The sequence below is a fragment of the Anastrepha ludens genome, chromosome 6 (assembly GCF_028408465.1).
Source record: "Anastrepha ludens isolate Willacy chromosome 6, idAnaLude1.1, whole genome shotgun sequence".
Lineage (NCBI taxonomy): Eukaryota > Metazoa > Arthropoda > Insecta > Diptera > Tephritidae > Anastrepha > Anastrepha ludens.
This window is the reverse complement of record NC_071502.1, coordinates 71,495,630-71,520,764: the sequence shown is the minus strand read 5'-3', so window position 1 is coordinate 71,520,764 and position 25,135 is coordinate 71,495,630. Positions and strand designations below refer to the sequence as shown.

At 35.8% G+C, this 25,135-nt stretch overlaps 2 protein-coding genes across 2 annotated transcripts; both read left to right on the top strand.

The window, feature by feature from the left end:
• The first annotated feature begins 17,695 nt into the window (after positions 1–17,695).
• On the top strand, positions 17,696–18,046 carry LOC128867108 (uncharacterized). The gene has a single exon (XM_054108208.1). It carries the CDS (start codon positions 17,696–17,698, stop codon positions 18,044–18,046), a length of 351 nt encoding a protein of 116 aa, XP_053964183.1.
• Positions 18,047–24,124: 6,078 nt separating this feature from the next.
• LOC128867871 (keratin, type I cytoskeletal 10-like) lies at positions 24,125–24,753 on the top strand. Its single transcript, XM_054109440.1, has one exon. It carries the CDS (start codon positions 24,168–24,170, stop codon positions 24,495–24,497), a length of 330 nt encoding a protein of 109 aa, XP_053965415.1. The 5' UTR covers positions 24,125–24,167; the 3' UTR covers positions 24,498–24,753.
• The last annotated feature ends 382 nt before the right edge of the window (positions 24,754–25,135 follow it).

Here is a 25,135-nt window from a genome sequence, read left to right as displayed (position 1 = left end):
TATATTCAAAAGTATACGCACGAATTTTTAAGTAGATCTAAGCAATACTTTCGGAGTTATACCTAAATATGTAGAGATGCCGCGGCACGTTTTAAGGTAGGTATTGAAACTTTCAACGTGTTTTTTTCAAAACGGCATTTTTCAAGTCGGTGTACACGATATCTCGAAAACGGCTTGTTTGATCGGTCAACCGTTTTAACTCAATCTTTAAAGATACATTTTCTAGTAATTAATCGTTCCTTTTGTAAATCTGATACTTATTTTCTATTTTATAATCAATTTACGGCCAAATTTTAACGTAAAAATCGAAATCATTTCTTTTAATAGCTGCCATTTTGTGAAAATTCACTATTTTGATTAGCCGAACGATTAATTACTAGATAATCTAACATATTAACAAAATTTGTTTGGTTTTTTGATTTCAGATAATCCAATCCTGAGTTACGATGTTCACCGTAAATCGTCTTTTTTTAAAGGAGGTTCCAGAAATCGCCTGCAGCGCGCTCTATAATCAACATTTTCATAAATAAAAAATTTTGTTCCGTTCTTGAAGGATGCTTTTCAAATTAAAATATTCTGAAGTTTCTTCAGGATAAATCCTTGACAACCCGTCTTTTATTTGCTTCATAACGGCGTATAACCCCTTAAAAGATTCATCTCGGTCCAAAAATGGAATTAAATCGTGAACATTTTCGTGCGATTATTTTTTACAACTTTCGACGTGGATTAACTCAGCAACATTGCATGGATGAACTTAATTCATTTTTTGGCGATGAAGCTCCATCAAGGACCAGTGTTTATCGATGGTATGGTGAATTCAATCGTGGTCGTAGTTCACTCCAAGACGAATTTCGTGAAGGTCGTCCAAAATCAGTTGTTATTCCGAAAACCATTGATGCTGTGCGCGAACTGATATTGCAAGATCGTCATGTGACCTATCGTGAGATTGAGACAATCTTAGGCATTAGTGGGACCAGCATAAATTCAATATTGCATAAACATTTGACTGTCAAAAAAATTTGTTCGCGTTGGATCCCACACAATTTGTCAATCGCAGAAAAAAAAGGCTCGTGTCGATTGGTCGAAGGAAATGCTCAAAAAAAACGATCGCGGGGCTTCGAAACACGTCTATGACATCGCGACAGGTGATGAATCATGGATTTGGCATATGAGCCCGAAAGTAAACAGCAGTCGACTGTATGGGTGTTTCAAGATGAGCCAAATCCAACAAAAGTTGTTCGCGCACGAAGCACATCCAAGCAAATGGTCGCCTGTTTTTTCGGAAAAACTGGTCATGTCGCAACCGTACCACTAGAACAATGCAGAATAATAAATTCTAAGTGGTACACAACCATTTGTTTGCCAGTTGTCTTCCAAGAAATTAGGAAAACCAGTCGCCAAAACGGATCACTCTTCACCAGGACAATGCGAATGATTTCTTTTTATTCCCGTACGTAAAACACAAACTGAGAGGTCAACGTTTTTTGACACCTGAAGAAGTGGGTGCGGCATTCAGAATGCATGTTTTGGAGGTACCTCATTCAGAGTGGCAAGTGTTTCGGCAATTCATTCAAACGCATGCAAAAGTGTATAGATCTTCATGAAGAATATTTTGAAAAACAATAAAGTGATTTTCGATGATTAAAATTTGTTTTTGTTCTCTAATCCCGACATATAAAAGGCGCCCTTCGTAATACTTCTATGTTGTACTTATAAATAACTAAACATCCAACTTCGTTTTTGAATAACTGTTTTACTAAATAAAAACGAAATGATTTCGAGTGATGAGAATATTTGTTTTGATGTTTAATCGCTTCATTATTTGCCTGTTTATATAGTTTACAGGTGTCAAATATGACTAATTGTTTCGTTCCAGTGGATATTCCAGCAGGGTACGTACTCGATATTTTCCCATGCACGCTTGCACACTCTTGACGTGACTCTGGTGAGACCAGCGCTTCGTCAGTGCTGTTGCCACTGACATTGACATTGCCATACATAGCAAAACGACATTTAATATACAGTTAGTAGTTGATTTAGAGATTCGCAAAAATCTGTATTAAAGGGTTTTAGTTTTAATCAATATTACAAATTTGTATGGATTTTAATTGCTGTCTACTTCCGCGGTTTGCCAAATTTACCACTCACAATTCGTGGGTGTGGGCCGCGGTTTTCGCGATTTTTTATAAAAATCAAAATGTTTTAATTTTTGTTTTTGCTGTCGCAGTCCATTTCCACGTCGTAGGAGAACATTTGAGTTGATAATTTATTATTTGTTTTTCTGTATTCTTGATTGGGTTATTGACCCTAACTAACACTTACAAAAATATCAAAAAATGTCAGGTGATGGGCTTCGCTTGAACTTATGCTTGAGTGAATATTTTTAATTAACAATTCTAATTTATGGTCATGTCTATTGTTATATACTTAAATACATTGGGCCAAAATAACAAAGATTTTGTTGACAATGTGCTAGACGTGGCCTTCATTGATATTGTGCACATGTTGGTATACACATACATATATTTGTACATCTACATATACATATAAACTTTCCTGCTAACCCGTTGCGGGTATTAGATTACTCACCTTTGTTTATTTCGAAGCAAATAAAGGTGTATGCTAATTATACTTCTTGTTTCTACTTCACTTATATTTTAGCTTAAATTTAATAAACATATTTGTCCGATTACAAAACAATCAAATTTTTAATTCAAATGATCTGATTATTGGTTAAGTAGGTGATCTGACTATTAAAACAGTTATTTCGGAAATACCCTGCATTTTTTATAAAAACTGAAACTCAACAGCAAATAAAACGACAAATCTATGCTTTTATAATCACTAAATTTTAGATATTTTCTCCCGAAAACTCGATACGAAACAGAATTTTTCTTAAAAATAGTTTTCTAAGAAAGTTGATAGATATTTATATTTTTATACCTACTTTATACCGATAACAATGTCATTTCAGTGTCTTGAAATCCTACGTAGAATCTCTCTTGTCAACAAGTGCTACTTTGGACTAATTGAGTAGTAAATTCCTCTCTCGACGAACAAAACTAACACTCTACAAGACTCTCATCATGCCCGTCCTAACGTATGGCGCAGAAGCTTGGACGATGACAACATACGATGAAGCGACACTTGGAGTGTTTGAGAGAAAGATTCTGCTTAAGATTTTTGGACCTCTGCACGTTGCCAACGGCGAATATCGCAGGTGGTGGAACGATGAGCTGTATGAGCTTTACGACGACATAGACATAGCACAGCGAATAAAGATCCAGCGGCTACGTTGGCTGGGTCATGTCGTCCGAATGGATATAAACGCTCCGCTGGTGGTAGCAGAAGAAGAGGAAGGCCTCCTCTGCGTTGGAAAGATCAGGTGGAGATGGACTTGGCTTCACTTGGTGTGTCCAATTTGCGCCGGTTAGCACGAGAAAGAAACGACTGGCGCGCCTTGTTAAACTCGGCCAAAATCGCGTAAGCGGTTATCGCGCCAATTAAGAAGAAGAAGATTTATACCCACTTTTTCTCAAATGTTAGTTCCGGGGTCACATTTTTTTCTGGTTTTAGTTAAAGGGTATGCCAATTAATAAAATCTGAAACAACCCATGACAGTTAAATACGGCCGCTCGATAAAGCTTTTAACGTAGTAACGAGGGTTACTATATGGTGCGAAGGCATTTTTAACCCAACCTCCCTCGAAAAAAAAAAAATTTAATTTTTTTATGGAAACTATTCTGCAAATTATTTAAAAACGTGTAGTTCTTTCAAACAATTTCAGAAGGTATAATATTCTAAGAATAGACGCAAAAGGTAGTCCAACATAAAGAAACCATAGATTACAATGCCCGTTTCGAACCTGGCATAATTTAGACAATATCCAAGAGTTGTGCGAACCAATTTAGATTTCTCATTGAAACAGAACGGTTCTAGGTGAAAGTGACATTTTTTGGGAACAAAGTTGTTATATATAGGGCGTCTTACCAATATTCTTCCGTCAAGTTTCTATAATAGAATTTCACGACGATAAATAAAGAAATATTTATTTCCACGCTAGACAAATAAACATAAATTCTAACTTGAAGTAAATACAGTATTTTTTTTTTTTCCATTATACTATACTCCCGATAGAAAATTATATATGGATATGCTAGTATCAGGTCAGTCCATAAGTTTGCTCGTTTTTTAAAAGTGGTTTTAAAATTAATAAAAAAGATGTTTAAAGTATTTAATAATCAATAATATATTTTCCTTCATTATTTACAATGCCTTCCCAACGTTTAGGCGAATTTTTAATTCCCTGCTCAAAAAATTGTTTGCCCTTGGAGCCAAAATACGCTTCGATATCCCTTTTTATAGCTTCTTTTGAGGAGTAGTTGTTGTTACTCATATGGGATTGAAGTCCACGGAAAAGGTGATAATCACAAGGTGCAATATCCGGAGAGTATGATGGATGCGGCATTAGTTCCCATACGAGCTCGTTCAGTTTGCGTAATGTTTGCCAGTGTAATTATAAATTTCAAATTAATCAGTTTTTGGCAAGTTGCTCACCTTTCGAATGATTTAGCAAAATTAAAGCATACGTTAACCACAACGTTAAAATCCCCAAAAACAAATTCATTGCCTAAATGTTTATATGTAAATGAACATATTTGCTTATATATTAATGCATAGATACATATGTATGTATACGACGGTTTTAAGAAATAATAATAACCCAACAACCAAACGAAGTCAATGCTACATACCACCTCAAAATAGCAATAATAACAAAAGCACAAATCATCGCTACAAATACCGCAAAACAAATTCTCACTGACAAAAAAAAAAAACACCAGTTAAAATAAAATGCAAAACAAAACCGCGAAATATTCTTCACAGTATAAACAAGACGGCTATGTCGAGCCAAGACTCATTTAAGTATAATACCAGAAAAAAAAGGAATTAGCGTACCATACCTACATGGTAAACCTGATCTAGTAACGCTATGCACCAAAATGGTCTCTGCATGGGTTCGGTCAGCCTGTATAACCTAACCTAACTATGCCTACATGTAGTGCATGCACATCTACATACATAGTATATTTTTTTATTAAATTGCATCTCCCCCCCCGCCCAACAAAAAAATATGTTTTCAAATTTAAATATCGAGTTAAACCTCAACCCATTCTAATACATACTTACTAAAATACTAAATACTATCATTTTGCAGGAGCCGTAGCCGAATGTAAAAGTTTATTCTGAGAGAGGTGACCTCTCGCCAGAAAATGACGAGTGTATTTCTGCCATGAAAAAGCTCCTCTTGCCATTCGGGGCGGCATAAAACTGTAGGTCTCGCCATTTGTGGAACAATTTCAAAACCCACCCCACCAAAACAAGAATCAGCTCAACCAAAACAACCATCAATGGATATAAGCGTCAGTTACATATTTAAACATCATTTTGCACTAATTTATTCATTATTATTCATTTATTCTTTGCGGCACAGTTGTATAGTGCGATAATATAGGTTTATTAGAAGATCAAAGTAAATACCTGTAAAGTTTTCACGTCCAGGTCTTTACAATAAACTTTGGTTTTAGCTGAAAATAATCTGTAGTCTTTTTCAGAGAATCGAAGAGTATAAATCTGTAGTCATTTCGAAGAATCAAAGTATATAAGTCGCTTTCAGATGAGAAATAGGAATGAGAGCATTTAACTATTAACCAAACAAAACGCATGTACAAAATAAAAATTTCTAGTATCAGGTCAGTCCATAAATTCGAGCGTATTTTACAAATAATCTACTTCTGTACGATTTTTTCAAACAAAAAATGATTCGTGGAATATAACGGATTATATTTTCTTTGATATATTGTGCATTCAATAAGTGATTTTAATCGCGGATAGAAGGACGTGTTGATAAAAAATAAAATGGAATCTTCGAACGCGTATAAGAGGCATATTTTTTTATAAAAGTGGTAAAAATGCAACAACTACCGCTGCAGAAATAAACAATGTTCACGAAGAGAATACCGTGAGTATAAGGACTGCGCAAAAGTGGTTTTCAAAATTCCGAAGTGGTAACTGCGACGTGGAGGATGCCCCGCGCGCTGGCCGTCCTGAAGTCTCTAACTCCGACGCCTTGCTCGAACTTGTGGAAGCTGAGCCAAATTTGACAATCGATATGGTAGCTCAGAGGTTAAATTCATAGCATGGAACAGTTAACAGGCACCTGGTTGAGTTGGGAAAGATTTCAAAGCTTGGAAAATGGGTTCCGCATAGACTTTCCGTCGCCAACCTTCAGCAGAGAGTGAATGTGTGCTCTCAGCTGCAGCAACGGCTTGAAAATGAAAGTTTTTTGAACCATATCGTTACTGGTAATAAAAAATGGGTCCTTTACAATAATCCTGTTCGGAAACGCCAATGGTTAGATAAAGATTAAGCACCATAATCGACCCCTAGAGGTGGCCTTCCCCCCAAGAAAATTCTTCTGTCTATTTAGTGGGATATGGCCGGTATTGTTTATTATGAACCTCTGGAACCAAACCAGATAATAACTGCTGATTATTATTCCCATCAGCTATCAAACCTGAATGAGGCACTTAAAAAAAATCGGAGCTAATACCGCATCCACCATACTGTCCGGATATTGCACCTTGTGATTACCACCTTTTCCGTGGACTTCAATCCCATATGAGTAACAAGAACTGCTCCTCAAAAGAAGCTATAAAAAGGGATATCGAAGAGCATTTGGGCTCCAAGGACAAACAATTTTTGAGCGGGGAATTATGAATAAGTTCGTGCGGTTTTTTTCGAAATTTGAAACTTTATTGACGTAAAATGGTTACAAATTTAATATTCAAAATATTGTCCATCGCTTACTACTACTTTTTCCCATCTTTCTGGCAATTCACGGATTCCCTTTGTGAAAAATTCGGTCGGTTTTGCCGCAATCCACGAATCGATCCATTTTTTGACTTCATCGTAATTACGGAAGTGCTGGTCAGCCAGGCCATGTTGCATCGATCGGAAGAGATAGTAATCGGATGGCGCAAGGTCTGGACTATACAGCGGGTGGGGTAGGACATCCCATTTGAGCGTTTCTAAGTATGTTTTGACCACTTGTGCAACATGTGGCCGAGCATTGTCATGTTGCAAAATAACTTTGTCGTGTCTATCGGCGTATTGCGGCCGTTTTTCTCGCAGTGCTCGGCTCAAACGCATCAATTGTCGTCGGTAGACATCCCCCGTAATCGTTTCATTCGGTTTCAGTAGCTCATAATACACAACACCCAGCTGGTCCCACCAGATACACAGCATAACCTTCAGGCCATGAATATTCTGCGCCGACGTCGATGTTGAAGCATGGCCAGGGTATCCATACGTTGCCCGACGTTTTGGATTGTCGTAATGGACCCACTTTTCATCGCCAGTCACAATTCGATGCAAAAAACCCTTTCTTTTGTGCCGTTGAAGCAGTTGTTCGCATGCCATAAAACGGCGTTCAACGTCTCTTGGCTTCAATTCATACGGCACCCAATGGCCTACCTTTCGGATCATTCCCATGGCTTTTAAACGTTTGGAAATGGTTGATTGATCAACTCCCAAAGTTTTTGCAACCTCTTCTTGCGTTTGAGCCGGATCTTGATCGAGCAATTCCTCCAATTCGGTATCCATGAACTTTGGCGGCGCACCCTCGCGTTCTTCGTCTTCCAAGCCAAAATCACCACTTTTAAAGCGTGCAAACCACTTCTGGCACGTTCGCTCAGATAGAGCATGCTCACCATAAACTTCCACCAAGATACGATGACTTTCGGCTGCTTTTTTCTTCATATTAAAATAATGAAGAAGAATTCCCCGCAAAAACACATTATTTGGCACGAAATTCGACATTTTCAAGTGTGGTAAAAATATTGTTGTTTACGCTTCAAATAAAAAACTTATACTGACGTTTGTGCCTTACGACAGTAGCTCTCCAATGAATGTTTGGAAATGTGGTTCGATGGAATAATAATCAAGTTACGCCATCTGTTGTAAAACCGAAACGAACTTATTCATAGTCCTATTACAAATTTGCCTAAACGTTGGAAAGACATTGTAAATAATGAAGGAAAATGTATTATTGATTAATAAATACTTTAAACATCTTTTTTATTAATTTTAAAACCACCTTTAAAAAACGCACGAACTTATGGACTGACCTGATATTTTGGATTCTTTATTATCTACAACGAGAATGAGATTTTTTAAGAGCTTCAAAATTTTGTTACATTTGACCAATACTATCCCAACGCCGCTCCCTTGCTCAGGCTCATATTAAATTTTTTTTAAATATTGTAGAATAGCAAAAATAAAAAAACAAAAATACATTTCATACATTTACTACACTACGTAGTAATGAAACGATTAATAATAATTAAGTGATAATAAAGATGTATATTTAAACAATAAAACCGGATAGTGAAGCAAAACCACTTATTACATGTCGCTTTAACGAACAAGCCCAGAGGCAGCTTACGCTTTGACCCATCATTACTTTTGCTTATTTCGTTAAAAAATTATAGAGGTTCATTGGCAATAAAACTCAAAACAGAGATGTCAAAATGCGCGTAAAAATTAGTAAAAAAAATATCTGAAAATCTCAGTATGAATAACTTGAAATGAAAGTTGAAGAAATTCTATTCAAATTAAATTAGCAAAGCAATGAAATCACGACAATTTTAAATTCGTAATATAAATAATAAGTCGCAGTAATTCGATAACGATTTGCAAGACAATGTCGGTTTATCGAATTTGTTGGGGTATGAATTTCTGCGGTATAGAACTTTTGAAAGGCAATCTCTTGTAATCGGCCAAAATTTGAAAAGAAAGGTTAGAAATGATTTAAAATTAAATATGTCCGTGTGTATGTAATTGGCATTTCAGACTGTAAGTTCGGATTACTGGGATTCCACTGTTATTGCTAGTTGAAATTACGGCGGCTGCCGCAGCCGAATGGGTTGATGCGTTACTACCATTCGGATAACGTAGGTTAGAATCTACGTGAAACACCAAAATGAAGAAAACGTTCTTTCTAATAGCGGTCGCCCCAGGTTCTCATAAAAATATCTACCCTTCGGAGTAGGGTTAAACCTGTAGGTTTCTTTTTTTGTGGAACAACATCAAGACGCACGCAACAAATAGAAGGAAGAGCTCGGCCAAGCACACAAACAGGGTGTAAGCGCCAATTAAATAAATATATTGGGTTGGAGAATAAGTTCATAGCATTTTTATATTTTCTTTTATTTTATAAAGATTTGTTTGCTGTTTGGCACATAGTGAGCATTCAAATCACTTTTTAGGACAACTGTCATCAAACGAGTTGTAATTTGGCGGAAAAAATTAACTGCGAGCATAAAGGTACCCCACGAGCTCAAAGAAAAACACGAAAATCGCATTCAAGTAGCTTCTCAGCATCCCGCCAGCAAGCATGGTGCAACACGCGGTCATAAACAACGTTTTCTTAACCGAATCGTCACGGAAGATGAGAAATGATGCCTATTCGACTGAAAAGTCCTGGTCGACATGGTCAAACCACATTCCTTCACGACAACGCCAGCCCCCATGTTGCAGAACTCGTCAAAGCCGCACTTCAAGAGCTCGAATGGCAGGTCCTTCAGCCGCCGTATTCTCCGGGCCTTGCACCGACCGATTACCATCTTTTCCGCTCCCTGTCAAACCATATGAAGGGCGTTACCTTCGATAACAAAGAGGTCCTTACAAACTGACTCAACCACTTCTTTAACACCAGGCCAGGCGATTTTTGGCGGAACGGCATCAACAAATTGGTCTAGAGGTGGGAAGAGGATGTAAAAAAACGGCAAATATATAATTGACTAACTTATTGATATAATTATTGTTTTTTGTTTAAATAAAAATCTTCGGTATAAACGCTACGAACTTATTCCCCAACCTAATATATATATTGTATATATACATCATTTGAACAACACATAAAACCAACTATTGAAAACAAGTCATGTTTCCATATTAAATTAAGATTTGTAACATTTCATTATTACACTCCACAGAATTTATTGAGAAAAGTGACTGAAATTTATTTGAAAATCATTGTTGCAGGATTTATATTTACTTCTATTAGCGAATTGAAAGTATAATAATAAAAAATATTCAATCGAGGAAAAAAGAAATCACCGAAAACCTGATTTCATTTATACGGCGAATATAATATTTCTGAAATACAAACACACATATCTATACAAATGTGTATGAAATATAATATGTTAAAAAACTGGCATCGCTAATCCGTATACCAACATACATATGCATATGTGTGTGGAATAAGACTGGCTGTTGTTTGATTTATGCTTTCATACCAGTTACGAGTAAATGTAAATCAGATACATATAAATAAATTAACAATACTGATTACACTTGTCTACAAGGAAAAGTATCCGAAATAATTTAAACTAATATCTGCTTCTCTGTCCATGCAAAATTCCGATTGATAACTAAAATTAATTTATTAGTTTGAGTTTTCGAGATATCCTAACCTAAAAGTGCAAAAACCCCATTTTTGCCCATATTTGAGGTTATGTAGCCTTGCAGATGTTTTCTTTCACCAAAATTAAAGGATGGCATCTTTAAATACAATCCTTCTTTTTTCAAATGGCGTTTTGTTTGCTCAAATATCATTTTTTTTCGACTATATCATGTCTATGTTATCTTAATCGATTTTCAGGTGTAGGAAAATTTCGAAACATGAAAATTTCAAAATGCGATATCTCTGCGAAAAAAAATGATATTTGAGCAAACAAAACGCCATTTCAAAAAAGAAGGATTGTGTTTAAAGATGCCATCCTTTAATTTTGGTGAAAGAAAACATCTGCAAGGCTACATAACCTCAAATATGGGCAAAAATGGGGTTTTTTGCACTTTTAGGTTAGGATATCTCGAAAACTCAAACTAATAGAGCAATTCTGAGGCCAGATTTGGATTCAGCGCATCATAAACCTTCGGAAATATATAGTCTGGTTTCTGGGTCTGAATGTTGGTTAAATTTTGTCGGCCTGTGTTATTAAATAAAGAAAGCAACAAAAGTGGCATGGTATTTGTTTACGAATTTGAGCAAAGCGCAGACAAGTTTAAAAATGCCGGCAAAAATATTTTAAATCGTATATATTTACTGATATACATATTTTATAAAGCATATAAATAAAAATATAACAAAAAATTGTTGCTTTATAGCCAGTCGTCTAGCCATTCCCAGTTGAAGTGAATCCCCTAATCGAAATAGGTACTTGGCATACCACCAAGCGGCATTAAATACTTCCCTGTAAGAAAATCTTTTAGATATGAACTGGTGCGCTTCAAATGAATTTAAAACCATGATTAATTTTTGTTTCTTCTCCCTCAAAATTATAATACCCAAAAATTTGTGGGCTCAAACTGAATGGGGTTTACCCACTTCAGATGGATATTTTTTTAGCACATCTTATTATTCATTCCCAAGCTATCCGAAAATACTTGAGGAGAACAAGAATACAGACTTTTGGTGCTCTACCGCTACATATATATTTTGAGACAAAGTGGAACCAATAGGGAATTTGGTAAAGGATATTTAGTAGGTGGTAACTCCTCATTCTATTTTCGGTAAAGAAATGGGTAATAAATTGCAGTCATATCTGACTTCAAACTTAAATATTCTTATGTCGCATCTGGCAAACTGAAAAGCATTCTGAAATTTAATATATATTTTGTATCTTCAATAAAGCAACTTATTAGCTACTAGTTGCTTGCATTTGAATATAAGCTCAATAATATTTTTACAATAAAAAAGTGCAAACACGGCAAGGCTCCCAACCAGGAATGCAAGGATTGCTTCTTAAATTTTGCGATATTGCAACACCATTGTGAATATATCAAATCTGGCATTATCATTATAAAATATAGAGTGTTTTGTGGAAATCGCATTCAGATATGTTTTTCATGCGAGTGTTATTGGTGTTGTTTTTAGGTGCTTGAAATATTCAATTTAGTCACAAAAAAGAAAACGGAATTAAATCTTGAACATTGTCACGCGATATTTTTCTATGACGAAGAACTAAACCAATAAAAGAGCTTAAACTTTTAGGGATGAAGCACAATTTCAATCTATTACACTGTGCGACAGTGATATTGTACTTTTATGGAGACCTAGTACAACTTGTAGGTATAGTAAAACTAAACAAAATGGTATGGGAGAAATTTCCAATACACCCCCAAAATCTCATTTTATGGCCATAAAACCGTTTTTCAGTAGGTTGAAGTGAACAATCATTCCTAACTTTGCCAATTTCCATCCGATTTCGAATTTGTCTTTTTAGTTCGAAAGAACAAAAACAAGCCTTTTTGATAGTGTGTTGACAATTTTTCTGAAATGACAACTGACGATACTGTAGGCGGAACTATTTGGATTTTTTTTATTTTTTCTCTATTTTTTCAACTTTGACATAATTTTTACGATATTATCCGATATTGAGGATTTTTTTTAGTACACTACTGTTATAGTAAATTTAATTTTGCGTCGAATGAGCTATATTTGACTGTAATTAAATTAAAATTAATAGAGTTATGTGGATTTTAAGAATTTATTTTTTTTTACTAATTTGGTATGTAGGTACAACTTACGCATTTTTTTTAGTTTTTCTATAGCCACAAGTTGTGCTAGGTCTCCATTAAAGTATATTTAATTTTTTTTTTTGTCACACAGTGTTATCTATTGCAGTTCTTCATGAAACCGAATATGAATGAAAGTTTACACCTTCCCCAACCAAATCTCAAAATAATATCTTACGAATATTATTTTTTTGGGGTCGAAGAATTCATTTTTGGGGCCTATTTTTACTTAAAACTTACGCTGTCATATAATTATATGCAAAAAAAATTATTTTTATTGTTTTGAAGGCTAAGAAATCCATTTCTGTTTATATCGTATTATAAAACGTGTGTCAGATGATGGTAAGAAGATCATTTTATTTTGTTTGATGTAAAAAGAAATGGCATTATCATTAGAAAAATTTTTTATGTCACATGTTTTTTGAGAAAAAATATGATTTTTATGAAGAAGACGACTTTTTATTTAAAAACTAAAACTTTTTTTGCGAAATATTTTTTTTAATTATCTAAAAAAAACATGATACTGTGGTATATGGAGTGAAACGCAGAAATTTGTTTCACTATTTCAAAATTTCCCTGCAAGGTATTCTTTTGAATTAGAGCTAATGCCAGAGCTGGCATATAGCCTATCACCAAACTGGCTCTCTAACGTCAATACAGCATTTGCCATTTTCAGAAGCGGGAACGAGCGAGACGTAAATTTATTTAATTATTAGCTAAATGTGCCAGCTGATGAATTGCGACAAAAAACTAAATTCATAGGCATAATGATTGGGTAAACGTACTTTGGTATTGAGAAAGTATTGTAAAAAACCGAAGATGAATTAAAAAATATGTTTTGAAAAAAATCATAAAAGAGTATTTTGTAAAAAACTGATTTGCACAAAATATTTATACCCGCGCACTTGTGCACAAGGTTATTATGATTTTGTTCACATGACGGTTGTATGTAATAGCATGAAGTAATCAAAACAGTTATAGATATACCTTCTGCTCAAATATGAACGAGACTTTATCAATAAAACGGTCCGCGGATGACATATGGCAAAAATAAATTTTTTGTTTTGTGGTAGAACTGTTATAAGCTTACATGGCAAATTTCAGCGTTATATGTCACATAGTTTGTTTTCTGTGCTACTGTAAAAAAGTCAAGCTCGAGTGTGTTCTTCGAATTTAACGATGGAAATTCAAGTTGAACAAAGAATTTGTTTGAAATTTTGTTATTCCAACAAAATTTCGGCTTCAGACGCCTTAAAAATGTTGCAGACAACCTATGGGGACTCTGCTCTATCGCGTGCACGTGTTTCCAGTGGTACAAATCGTTCAAAGAGGGCCGTACATCGGTTGAAAACTTGACTCATGAACGTCGTCCAGCAACATCAGTAAACGACGAAAACATCGGAAAAGTAAAGGAAATTGTGCTTGAAAATCGCCGTGTGACCGCCGATCGGTTAACGCTGAATATTATTTAGACGTTTTAAAGCGTTTGCGCGAGAACATTCGTCTTAAAAGGAAGGAATTGTGGGACAACAAGTCATGGTTCTTGCATTACGATAATGCACCAGCTCACACATCACGTCTTGTTCGCGATTATTTGAACAGAAATAATGTTAATATCGTTCCGCAAGCACCGTATTCGCCTGATATGGCTCCATGTGACTTTTTCCTGTTTCCCAAGCTCAAGTTGCCGCTCCGTGGAAAACATTTTGAGACAATTGAAGTCATAAAAGAGAATTCGAAGAAGGAACTGAAATCCATACCGAAATCGGCCTTCCAGAAATGCTATGAAGATTTGGAAAAAACGTTGGCATATGTGTATCGCCTCCAATGGTGATTACTTTGAAGGAGATAAAATAAAAATGGTACAATAATTAACCGCTTGTGTTTTATTAAATCAGTCTCGTTCATATTTGAGCAGAAGGTATACACATTTAGCACAATGCTCAGGACGTCAGTCCATGAAACACATATCACTTTTTGGTGAAAGTTGGTGTTAAAAGTGGGCTATTGGTCGAAAAAGAGTGAAAAAGAGGCATGTCTATTGGAAATGCAGCAAAATTATTCACTTTATTTATTGGTAAAGTGATAAGCTCAAAAAAGAAATGCGATGAGAGAAAAATTTTAGAAAATATCGCAAACTTAGTATACGTATGTACCCCTTTTCTGTGAATAGGACATAAATTTTATGGAGTGGGGATATAACCACGTCCACTTTACATGTACAAACTGGTAGATCTATAATTGGCGCTTACGCACTTTGTTGGGAGTTTGACCGAGCTCTTCCTCCTGCTGGTTGTCAGACAGTTTTTTATGAAGAGCTTTTTTGTGGCAGAAATGCACTCGGAAGTTTACCATTTCATTACGTGAATTTGTTAGATTCCCAAAGTTAGCAGTCACCCCAATTTTATTTCTACTAAATTGTGCGCGGTTGCCCGGACTGAATTTAGCACTTTCTATAAATTTTTGCAATATGTTGAACATTTAAAAGCGCGTAATTTTGGTAGATTCCTTGTAATAATAAAAATGTTATTTTCAAAAACTACTCAACATCAAACTAATACAAGCTATTTTGGAGCTCTTCTAAAACTTAGCTTTCAAAAAACTGCTGCATTTTTTGCACGGATCTAACAAACTCTGCAAACAGTGTGAATATTTTTCAGATCCCACTGCAGAGCAAATGACAGTGATTGGGTGCAAGAAACACCACGCAAATAAAAACTTCTTCTTGAAAAAAGGGGAAAACATCAGAATTCAATATTCATTGGTACAAATGTCTGCAAGGGTTGCATATGAAGATATTTCTGACTGTAGTACCACAGAAAAGGATAATAAAATTCAATCAACACGATGTAAAAATCCAGGATGTAAGGAAGGATGTATTTTATGTACGGTTGTGAAGAAAAATGTTTCGTGTTTTCATAAAGTATTATATAAACATAGATTTTCTTTAGAAGAATATTTGTAATAAGGAAAGACGACTTTGTCATTTTTGTTATTGTAACAGTACAAATATTCCTCATAAGTATTTGTGGAATGCTGCCGGAGTGATATTCCTTGGTCGGATATAAGCCCGGGTCGTTCCGACAACGTAGAACCGACTGTCATGGGAACGCTAGTAAGTCTTGGTAGACTTGGTACTTACAAGGAAACATTTTTGTCTTTATAAATTTTGATTTTAGCCCGAAATAGTTAACTTGTTCTACTTTAACTACTAATCCAATCCCATTACTGAATTCTTTTTTCTCTGTAATAAAACAATGTTGTGCCGCGCTTCTTCCAATGGCTCTGGTAACGAAAGAGAAAACATATGGTGGCACAAATATTTTTATTGACGAAGATTTCAGTAATAAACTACTGAAATCTAATGACGTCCATGGAAATATAAGAAGTAAGAATTATTAACTTAACTTCATAATACAGGCATATACATACATACATCAAGTTTTGTCTGACCTAGAGTATACATCATTCTTTTATTCATACTGAAGTACATATTACACAAGTCTACAAATTTATTATTTTGTTTTCTGCATTTAATGATTAATCGGGATTTTCGTTATGAAAAGTAACAAACATTTTCTTTCTTTATTTATCACAATCCAGTAAATATTACATATAATTAATTCCAGTTTATGATAAAAACCAGATGATGGTTTTGAGCTAGTGCTGTGATTTTTTCTGATATAATATATTTTGTATATTCCTGTGCTTAAATTAAAACATGATTCTGATTCTGATTCCTTTATTTATAGAGTTTTACTTTATTTTCTTTTCTTGTTGCTTTTTTTGTCTACTTGAATTGACTAACTTTTTAGTTAATTATTTGTCTAAAATAAATTTCCGACTGTAAAGCTGCTATTAAATCTCTGAAATTAAACAATACTTCTTCGTAGGTAACAATAACTAAACTCTTCCTCTTCTACTTCCTTACATTTCTTTTTCTTATCTTTGTTTTCCCCCAATAAATAAGTCAAATTCTATGTAATCAAAAATACTCGAGAGTAGCAATTGAATATGGAACGAGTTAGCCATGATATGCATGTGCCGTTGTTTGGGTTCATGGCTCATGGGCTATATCTGGTAAACTGAGCTGAGGACCAAACATGTTTAAAGACCCTTTGGCAACAAACTTTTGACGAAACCAGGTAAATCAGGCTTATCACTGATATTCTTATCCCTTAAAGTATCTCGAAGTTAAATTCTTGCGATGATTGGAGTAATAACTGAACGAACATTGTCTATAGGGGATACATATAAGGAGAGTGGATTTTGCATAATGATTTTTGATGCTACTATAGAGACGAGACGGAAGTGTGGGCTATAGAACACTACCATTGTCACTGTCCTGCTCTAGGCAAGATGCGACACAGTTGGCTGCACAATTACCTTCTCGAATGCCTAGCGGACTTGAGCTTGGCATTTTTCGCTTCATTACGCCCACTCAGTTGCTCAATTGTATATTAAGGTACAGAGAGAGTCCAATTCGAAGTTAAATGTGAGGAAGGACCCTGCTACATGACTGTGCAAAAAGAAATAAAATGTTATACGAGTATATAGCATCCTGGAGCAAAATTTTCGTTGGCCAGTGTCGGCATTGGCTTGTAATGAGTTTGCTTAATTTTCTATTAAAAATTCAACTATTGTTTTTAATTTTTTAATTCTCAAACATAGCAGTCTGGGTGTTGAACAAAACTTTCGGGGATCTTTTAATATGTACATATGCATGTAGCTCCTCTTCACATCCCCGCAAAATCTGTTGAGCAATTTTTGAAGTATACTTACCATTAATTATAACTCAATTCAATAGCATACACACTCACAAATCAACAAACACATTCACTTACGCTTTTGTATGAGTTAGCAATCTTTTTCGAATGATTAATTGCTCGCCCAGGGGAATCTATGAGCTAAAAGTTCTATGAGCATCATGGAAGAAATTAGTATAAATTCGAAGATGTGCAACTTAGAGGGATCAAAGTAGATTTGTATTTGCTTCGTCTACAACTAAGAAATTTTCGCATATCACCGTTATTGAAATTCATTACCAAGAATGAAGTTGGTTCTAGCAATCCTTTTGGCATTCTTTGCTTTGGCTTATGCCTATCCCAGTCCAGGTGCTGATAAGCCACAGCAAGAAACGTTAGATACGGTGAACGTGCCATCGCTTGCGGATGCGGACTCCGATCATTTACGAGAAGCGCGTGGTTATGGTCCTGGTTGTTGTGGTGGCGGCGGTCGTGGTGGAGGTGGTTACGGAGGTTATAATGGTGGTGGTGGCAACAGAGGCTATAATGGCGGTGGCGGTGGCGGTGGCGGCTATGGCGGTTATTCCAGTGCTAGTGCTAGTGCCAGCGCCCAAGCTTCAGCCAGTTCTGGTGGCTACAACAAATACGGCAAATAAAGTGTATAAAAGTGATGAGCTGCTTTCAAGATATAAGTAATGTTATGTTTTATATTACGACAAAAAAATTATGATGTAACAAGCATGGAATTGATCGGTATGTGTGCATTGGAATGTATAAAAGAAAACTGAATTGTACAAAGTAAATTTATTGAGCGGATTTTAATAATATATTTCAAACGCATTGGGTACAATTTTATTTGTTGTTGACATTTTAATGAGAGAAATTAGTGCTCAGACTACGTTTTTTCTGAAAGCGCCGTTATCTGAACATTTTTTAATTCTGCACTTATTTGCAAATCATATATGCACGAGTGCGTACGGTATTCGAGGACATTTGAGAGTAGTACATCCTTTTTGGGTGTTTGGTCGAGTTCCTTCTCCAATTTGTGGCGTGCGCCTGGATGTTCCTCTACAAATGGAGGAACCTACAGTTTTAAGTCGACTCTGAAAGGAGGATCCTTTTTATGAGGAGCTTTTTCATGGCAGAAACACACTCGGAGGTTTGCCATTGCCTGCCGAGGGCAACCACTATTAGAAAAAGCTTTTTCTTCATTTTGGTGTTTCACGGAGATTCGAACCAACGATCTCCGAATTCCGAATGGTAGTCACGGACCAACCCATTCGGCTACGGCGGCCGCCCGGAGTAGGTTTACCAGCTTTTATTTTGAACTGAATTTAATGAAATTTGAATTTAATGAAAATTCACGAATTTTGTACACAACATTAACTTATTATATATCTATAAAATCATTTAATAAAATATCTACAATACTAGCTGCATTGACGTCCTCGAGCCGTGCCCGAATCAAATTCTCTTAATCATATTATTAATAACGGTATTAATTGAAGCCTTCAGAGAAGAAATGGTATTATGAGGGAGCTTATTGGTTTTACGCTAATTACGTCTCATACGTAGTAATCTATGGGATTAAGGACCGGGGTGTTAGGCGGCCAAAAGTTCGGTAATTTTGTTCGAAGCCGATTTGATATTTTGATCACATAGGTCTCTGTTTGCTCCGACATGAGCTGTCTTCTGCGCACAACGTAGGATTTCAGATCAGAAACATTAAGCTCATTCGCAAGGGCCCTAATTGATTTTGAAGGGTCCGCGTCAATGATCACTTGCACTTGTTGAATAAATTCTGTAGATAGGACAGTGTCAAAGAACGACATAACTACTTATTAATACATTAACAGGGAGGGTTATTATTTACATATTTTACTATTACTTTGTTGGATATTTGGCCGAGCTCATCCTCCGATTTGTGATATGTGTCTTCCATTTTATGAGGAACTTTTCCAAATTAGCCATTGCCTACCCAGTTGCGGACACCATTCTGGTGTTCTATGTACACAATAAGTTTCGGATTTGGACCCAAGCAGTACAAGGTTTGAATTTCTGTACGTTGTCCACGCACCACTACGAAACGACAACACCAAATGACGTAAAAATTTTTATACATTCATATTTTCACCCAATGAAGGTTATAGGCATGTTTTTATGATGGAACTGCCTTCTCACAGCCCCCAGGCCGCACCATCACTCTCATTCGTCACTAATAATCGAATATTTGTTTAAATTTAATCTAAAAAATCTTAGTTTTTCCTATTTCCCACTATTTATAGTACACTCTAGACTTCATAATCCGCATAAGCTATTCAAATAAAGGGTGGTTAAGTTAAGGGGTGGTTAAGTTAAGTGATTTTGAATATAATACAATTTTTTTAGGAAATTATTGTCATTTCTCTTTATTACGCTAATACTGGTATAGCTCAATTATACATGGAACAAAATATCGGCCAAATGGCTGCCGCGGCACACCTCCATCCGATGGTCCAAATTTTCGATGACGCTGAGGCATAATTGAGGTTCTAGCCGTTAATGTGCCGAATTATCTCATCCTTTAGCTCTTGAATTATTTCTGGCTTATCGACGTACACCTTTTCATTCAAATAACCACAAAGAAAGAAGTCCAACGGTGTCAAATCACATGATCTTGGCGGCCAATTGACATCGCCGCGACGTGAGATTATTCGGCCATCAAATTTTTCGCGCATAAGAGCCATTGCTTCGTTAGCTGTGTGACAAGTGGCAGCGTCCTGTTGAAACCACATATCGTCCACATCCGTATCTTCCAATTCGGGCCATAAAAAGTTCGATAGCGATCATCTTACGATAGCGAACACTATTCACAGCAATTGCCTGACCGGCCTCATTTTGGAAAAAATACGGCCCAATGATGCCGCCGGCCCATATACCGCACCAAACAGTCACTCTTTGTGGGTGCATTGGTTTTTCGGCAATCACTCTTGGATTATCATTCGCCCAAATGCGGCAATTCTGCTTATTGACGAATCCACTGAGGTGAAAATGTGCCTCATCACTGAAGATGATTTTCTTCGAAAATTGGTCATTCACTGTTGCCATTTCCTGCCACTATTATGATCATTGACGACGCTTGAAGAGAGGTCAAAAGGCTTTAGTTCTTGAGTCAATTGCACTTTGTAAGCGTGTCAATGCAAGTCTTTGTATAAATGTTCACCAACGACGAGCGTGAGAGGTGCAATTGTTGGGCACGACGCCGAGTTGAGGTGGACGGCTCTTCAACCACCTTATCGCGAACAGTTTGAAAATTATAACTTCTTAGAAACACCTTCTATCTTTTAAAAAGCAAGGCTTCCCAAACAATGTCTACGCGTGATTTTTCTATTCACAAATAATGTATAAGCATTTTATAAATTAAAACCTGCATTGTTCTCTTAATACGTTTGAGTGTTGTGCAATATTTTAAAATCTGTAATGAGTTACGCCATAAAAACAGTGCTACGCATTGACCACATTGAGCTGCTACAAAAAAGTGAAAGCGTAATTATACCAGTTTGAAAAAACAATAGCTTTAATTTAAAATAATTATTTTTTTTTAATTCAAAATTCAATACGAGTAATTAATACAACTTAACATTTCGAATTTTCTGGAATAAATTTTCCCAGGGCTGCAATAAGTATATAATTGACTGTCGGCGCACTTACAGCAGCAGAATTATTTTACAAGTTTTTCACTGCAGAACTTCGTAAACAAGCCGTATTAAGCCAATAATTAACGCAGAGAAGCACTTACAAACTTCATTATTTTATTAGTTGGGAAAAAAACACAACAAACCAAATGAACATCCTGATCTTCGTATTCTTTCTGGCACTCATCGCTTCGATGCAATGCTATCCATATCCAACACTCGAGCACATAGAAGAGATCACTGTGAATCCTTTGCGTTTAATGTCGGAGGACATGGCCGAGCTCCTGCGTCATAAACGTGATTATGGAGCAGGCGCTACTGCATCCGCATCTTCGTTATCTAACGCGTATGCTGGGGACAGAGGAGGTTACCCTCAATATGGATGTCGATATTAAAATCCTGTTTCAAAAACTGATTATGAATTATATAACAAAAGAAAAAATAACTTCACAGAATCACTAACTTTGAAATTTTCTTTGTTCTCAATCTGAGCTAGCAAGGGATGGGGCCGATTCCTCTCGATGGAAAATCCAATAGCAAATCGGTTATGGAACACACTTGCGAAGTAACCAGACAAAATCGAAAACACTACCCCTGAATCTACCTCCTTTAAATTTGAAAATTGATTTTATTATGAAAATATGTGAATATATTTCGAATATACTAGCTTTAGTTTGATCCCAATCCAGTACAGAAGGTAACGACTCCAGTCATAATCATTACAAAGAAAGGTATTATATAAGTTGATTTAGTTTATTGGTTGATTTATCTTTTGATACACTGGGGGCTTCTAACCGATGCTTGCTGCTGGAGTAATTTCACAACTTCAATTGTTGGCTGCTTGAATCTTACAAAATTTTATTCAAATTTTATTCAAATTTTATTTTGACGCTAGCCTTTTCAGATTTGCTTAAAACTAGGAGTACAATAAATGCTTGCTTAATTCTAGGAATACAATATTATTTTCTTAATTCTAGGAACTTAGATGCAGCTGCACTAGCAGCCATAGCTGCTGCTGTCATTGCTTAACTCTAATGTAAAGCAATATAGCGTGGGAGTCAAGTGTTGACTGCATGGGAGTCATGTGTTAACTTATATAGCTCTTATTTGCTGAAAGAATGTCATAATCCAAAAACGACAGTGCCTCCCTAAGTAAAGTAAAGACATGTTTTATTCTAGTGAGTTACTGATAATATGTAGATGTCGCCATGTATTACTTGAAGGACAATGGAGACTCTTATACATTGCGATTAATTGCATTGACAGTGCTGTAAGGGGCGCAATTCTACCAGATTTGCTGTGTGTTTAGCTATTTCTACTTTGTTTCAAGAAATCTTTATGTTTTAAAATTAAAAAATTAAAATGTGTTTCGAGTTTCCTGTCTCACATATTAATTAATACCGGAATACCTATAAAGTCCTATTTTTTTTTTTTTTTTTTTTTGTATTAACGCATCTTAAAGTATTAGCAGAATAACGTTTAGAAATTACAACTAGTACAACGAAATAAAGATACGAGCAATTTTTATTGAACATATATATTAAAAAAGGAAAAAGATCCTCAATACTCATAAATTCATTATGAATGTATAAATATATATGGTACAGCTGCTACTGGGTGCCCACGTGGCACCGCCGCCGACGATGAGTATTTGGCTGAAGCAAAGCCATGCTTCAGCGTTGACATGTGTACTTAAACGTTGTCTGTGAGCCATGACGTACTTTTTCGCCACGTCAGTGATGGGTAAGATCCCAAGATCACGATGGAGGTCGAGATTTCTCACATAGTATAGAGCATTGACGATGTTACGCAACACTTTATTTTGGAATCGTTGGATAATAGTCATGCAAGATTCGCTTGAGCATCCCCATAGCTGAATGCCTTACGTCCAGACCGGTTTGAGTATTTGATTATATAGCAGTAGTTTGTTGTTCGTTGACAGAATAGAGTGTCTGCCAATAAGATAAAGAAGGTTTTTTGTTTTTAAAGTCCTAATGATCACCTACATTTTACCACGCTTATATCGAGTCGTTTTCCTGTTTATCCGAGATTTCCATAGGAACTTTGCAGTCGATTTTTTAGCAACTTACCGATGAGTAAATAAGAAATTAAAACGTTGCGTATAGTTCTAGAATATGGAAAAATAAACTTATATTATGGCGATTCTCTAAGTCTTGCTTAATTGCCGAATATGCACTTATTTTGCAGAATTGTAGTAATCTTAAAATAAACAGCAATAAAAAGTTAGGACAGAGTCGCATTTGACTTCTTGTACGCGTCGTTGCATGGAAAGATATGTAGGTACAGGGGAAGGAATTTTTGAATGTATTGGAATTTTTGTTTTTGAAAACTTTACAATTTTTACACTGTGCAAGGATTATGCAAGAAATTGACAATCTCCCTATGTATTCTAAGGCGTTCGAATTAAATACTTGCCCTTAACCCTTAAAGGGTAACGTTATTTTACATGTCTTGAAATAAAGCCAGTATCATATCTGAATGATATGGGTCCCTTTACGCTTGGAAAACATTACAAACTTATTGAAAAATTGTTGTATTTATATAATTATTTCTGTTTTGTTAAAAAACAAAACTATATACCTCTAAAATCACCCTTTTTATATATCTCTTATTTACAATAAATATATTAATATATAATGAATTAGTCACTTTTTGTAGCAGCGAAAATCCCCTATCGCAAGTATCTTGAATGACATTTTTCACATTTGAATCGTTGCATAGCTACTGTGGTTTTTATCATAAAAAAAAAATTTGATAATTTTTAATTTGAATATGATAATTTCAACCAAAATATATGTATAAACAAATACTTATAATATCTGGAACAATAATAAACGACTGAACAAAAGCCAGTCGTAACAGAGCATATCCAGAAAGATGCTACTCAACCTGTTAAACAGTACATCACATACACACACACACACACACACATCCAAACCCGAATTGTTTTCACGCATCATCAGCCATTCGTACACTTTTCTCGAAATCGCATCTATAAAATATTCAGAAATTTGCAGTGGCTAAGCAGAAATCGAGTAACTTTCTAACAGCAAACAGTCGGCGTGAAAAATACGATCCGAGAATGAAATTCAACACGTTCTGCTTGGTGCTTTCTCTGCTAATGGTTATTTGCTATAGCTTACCTGTTGAACGCGAAACGCTGCTGAGTATTGAGCAGGTTCAACCAGGAGCTGTGTCCTTGGAGCAGCAACCACAGCAACTGAGACGTATGGTGCGCGAATACGGTTTTCCTAACTTTGGTTATGGAGGCTACCCTGGTGGCGGCGGTTATGGTGGACACCCTTCCTATGGTGGTTATGGGGGCTTCCCTAGCTATGGTGGCGGTGGAACTTCGTACGCTAGTAGTAGTGCAGGTGCCAGTGCCGGCTCTTCTTACCCCCAATTTTTTTGAGAGAAAAGTATTAAATGAATAAAGTGTTAATTATTCTATCTTATTTAAGTCAAAATAAAAAATAAATTAAAAGTAAGGAATATTTTTAAGTGTTAATTGAAAGGCTTGAAATATTTTAAACAATATACACGTATGTGTATGACAGATTCAAAATTAAGTACAAAATTGGGGTTTCTTCTTTACTCAAAGATCATAGCTAAAGTTGGGAGTTGTTTATAATACAAAAAAACAAAAATAAAGTAAGTAGATAAAATTTGCTCAAGTCTTTCGTTTAGTCACTGGAAACTTGACTCATTATTCCGAACTGGCATTATTTTTGTTTTCCTTTTATAAAGTAAGAAATTTTGCAAGCACAGAGCCAATATTGCTCATTGAAAGAAAGGGAGAGACGGAAAAATTTATTGCTTCTCCACAAACAAGCAGTTGGTTAAGTGGCTCGTCCATTTTCAATATATCCCAGCTATAAATATATGCTCTATATCTAGCGAAGGCCAGACAGCGGCAATGAAAATATTCTGTGCTATTCTCCTCCTCCATCAAGATGTACACAGAGGACTATCGATGTTATCTATGGTGACCGTATGTCGCCCCATGGTTTGTGCGCCATCATTAATCGTTAGGATTATCGTTAGGGTTCA

What these genes read in the sequence shown, in the direction of transcription:
- LOC128867871 (XM_054109440.1), top strand. Translation starts at nt 24,168, where the DNA reads ATGAAATTCAACACGTTCTGCTTGGTGCTTTCTCTGCTAATGGTTATT.
- LOC128867108 (XM_054108208.1), top strand. Translation starts at nt 17,696, where the DNA reads ATGAAGTTGGTTCTAGCAATCCTTTTGGCATTCTTTGCTTTGGCTTAT.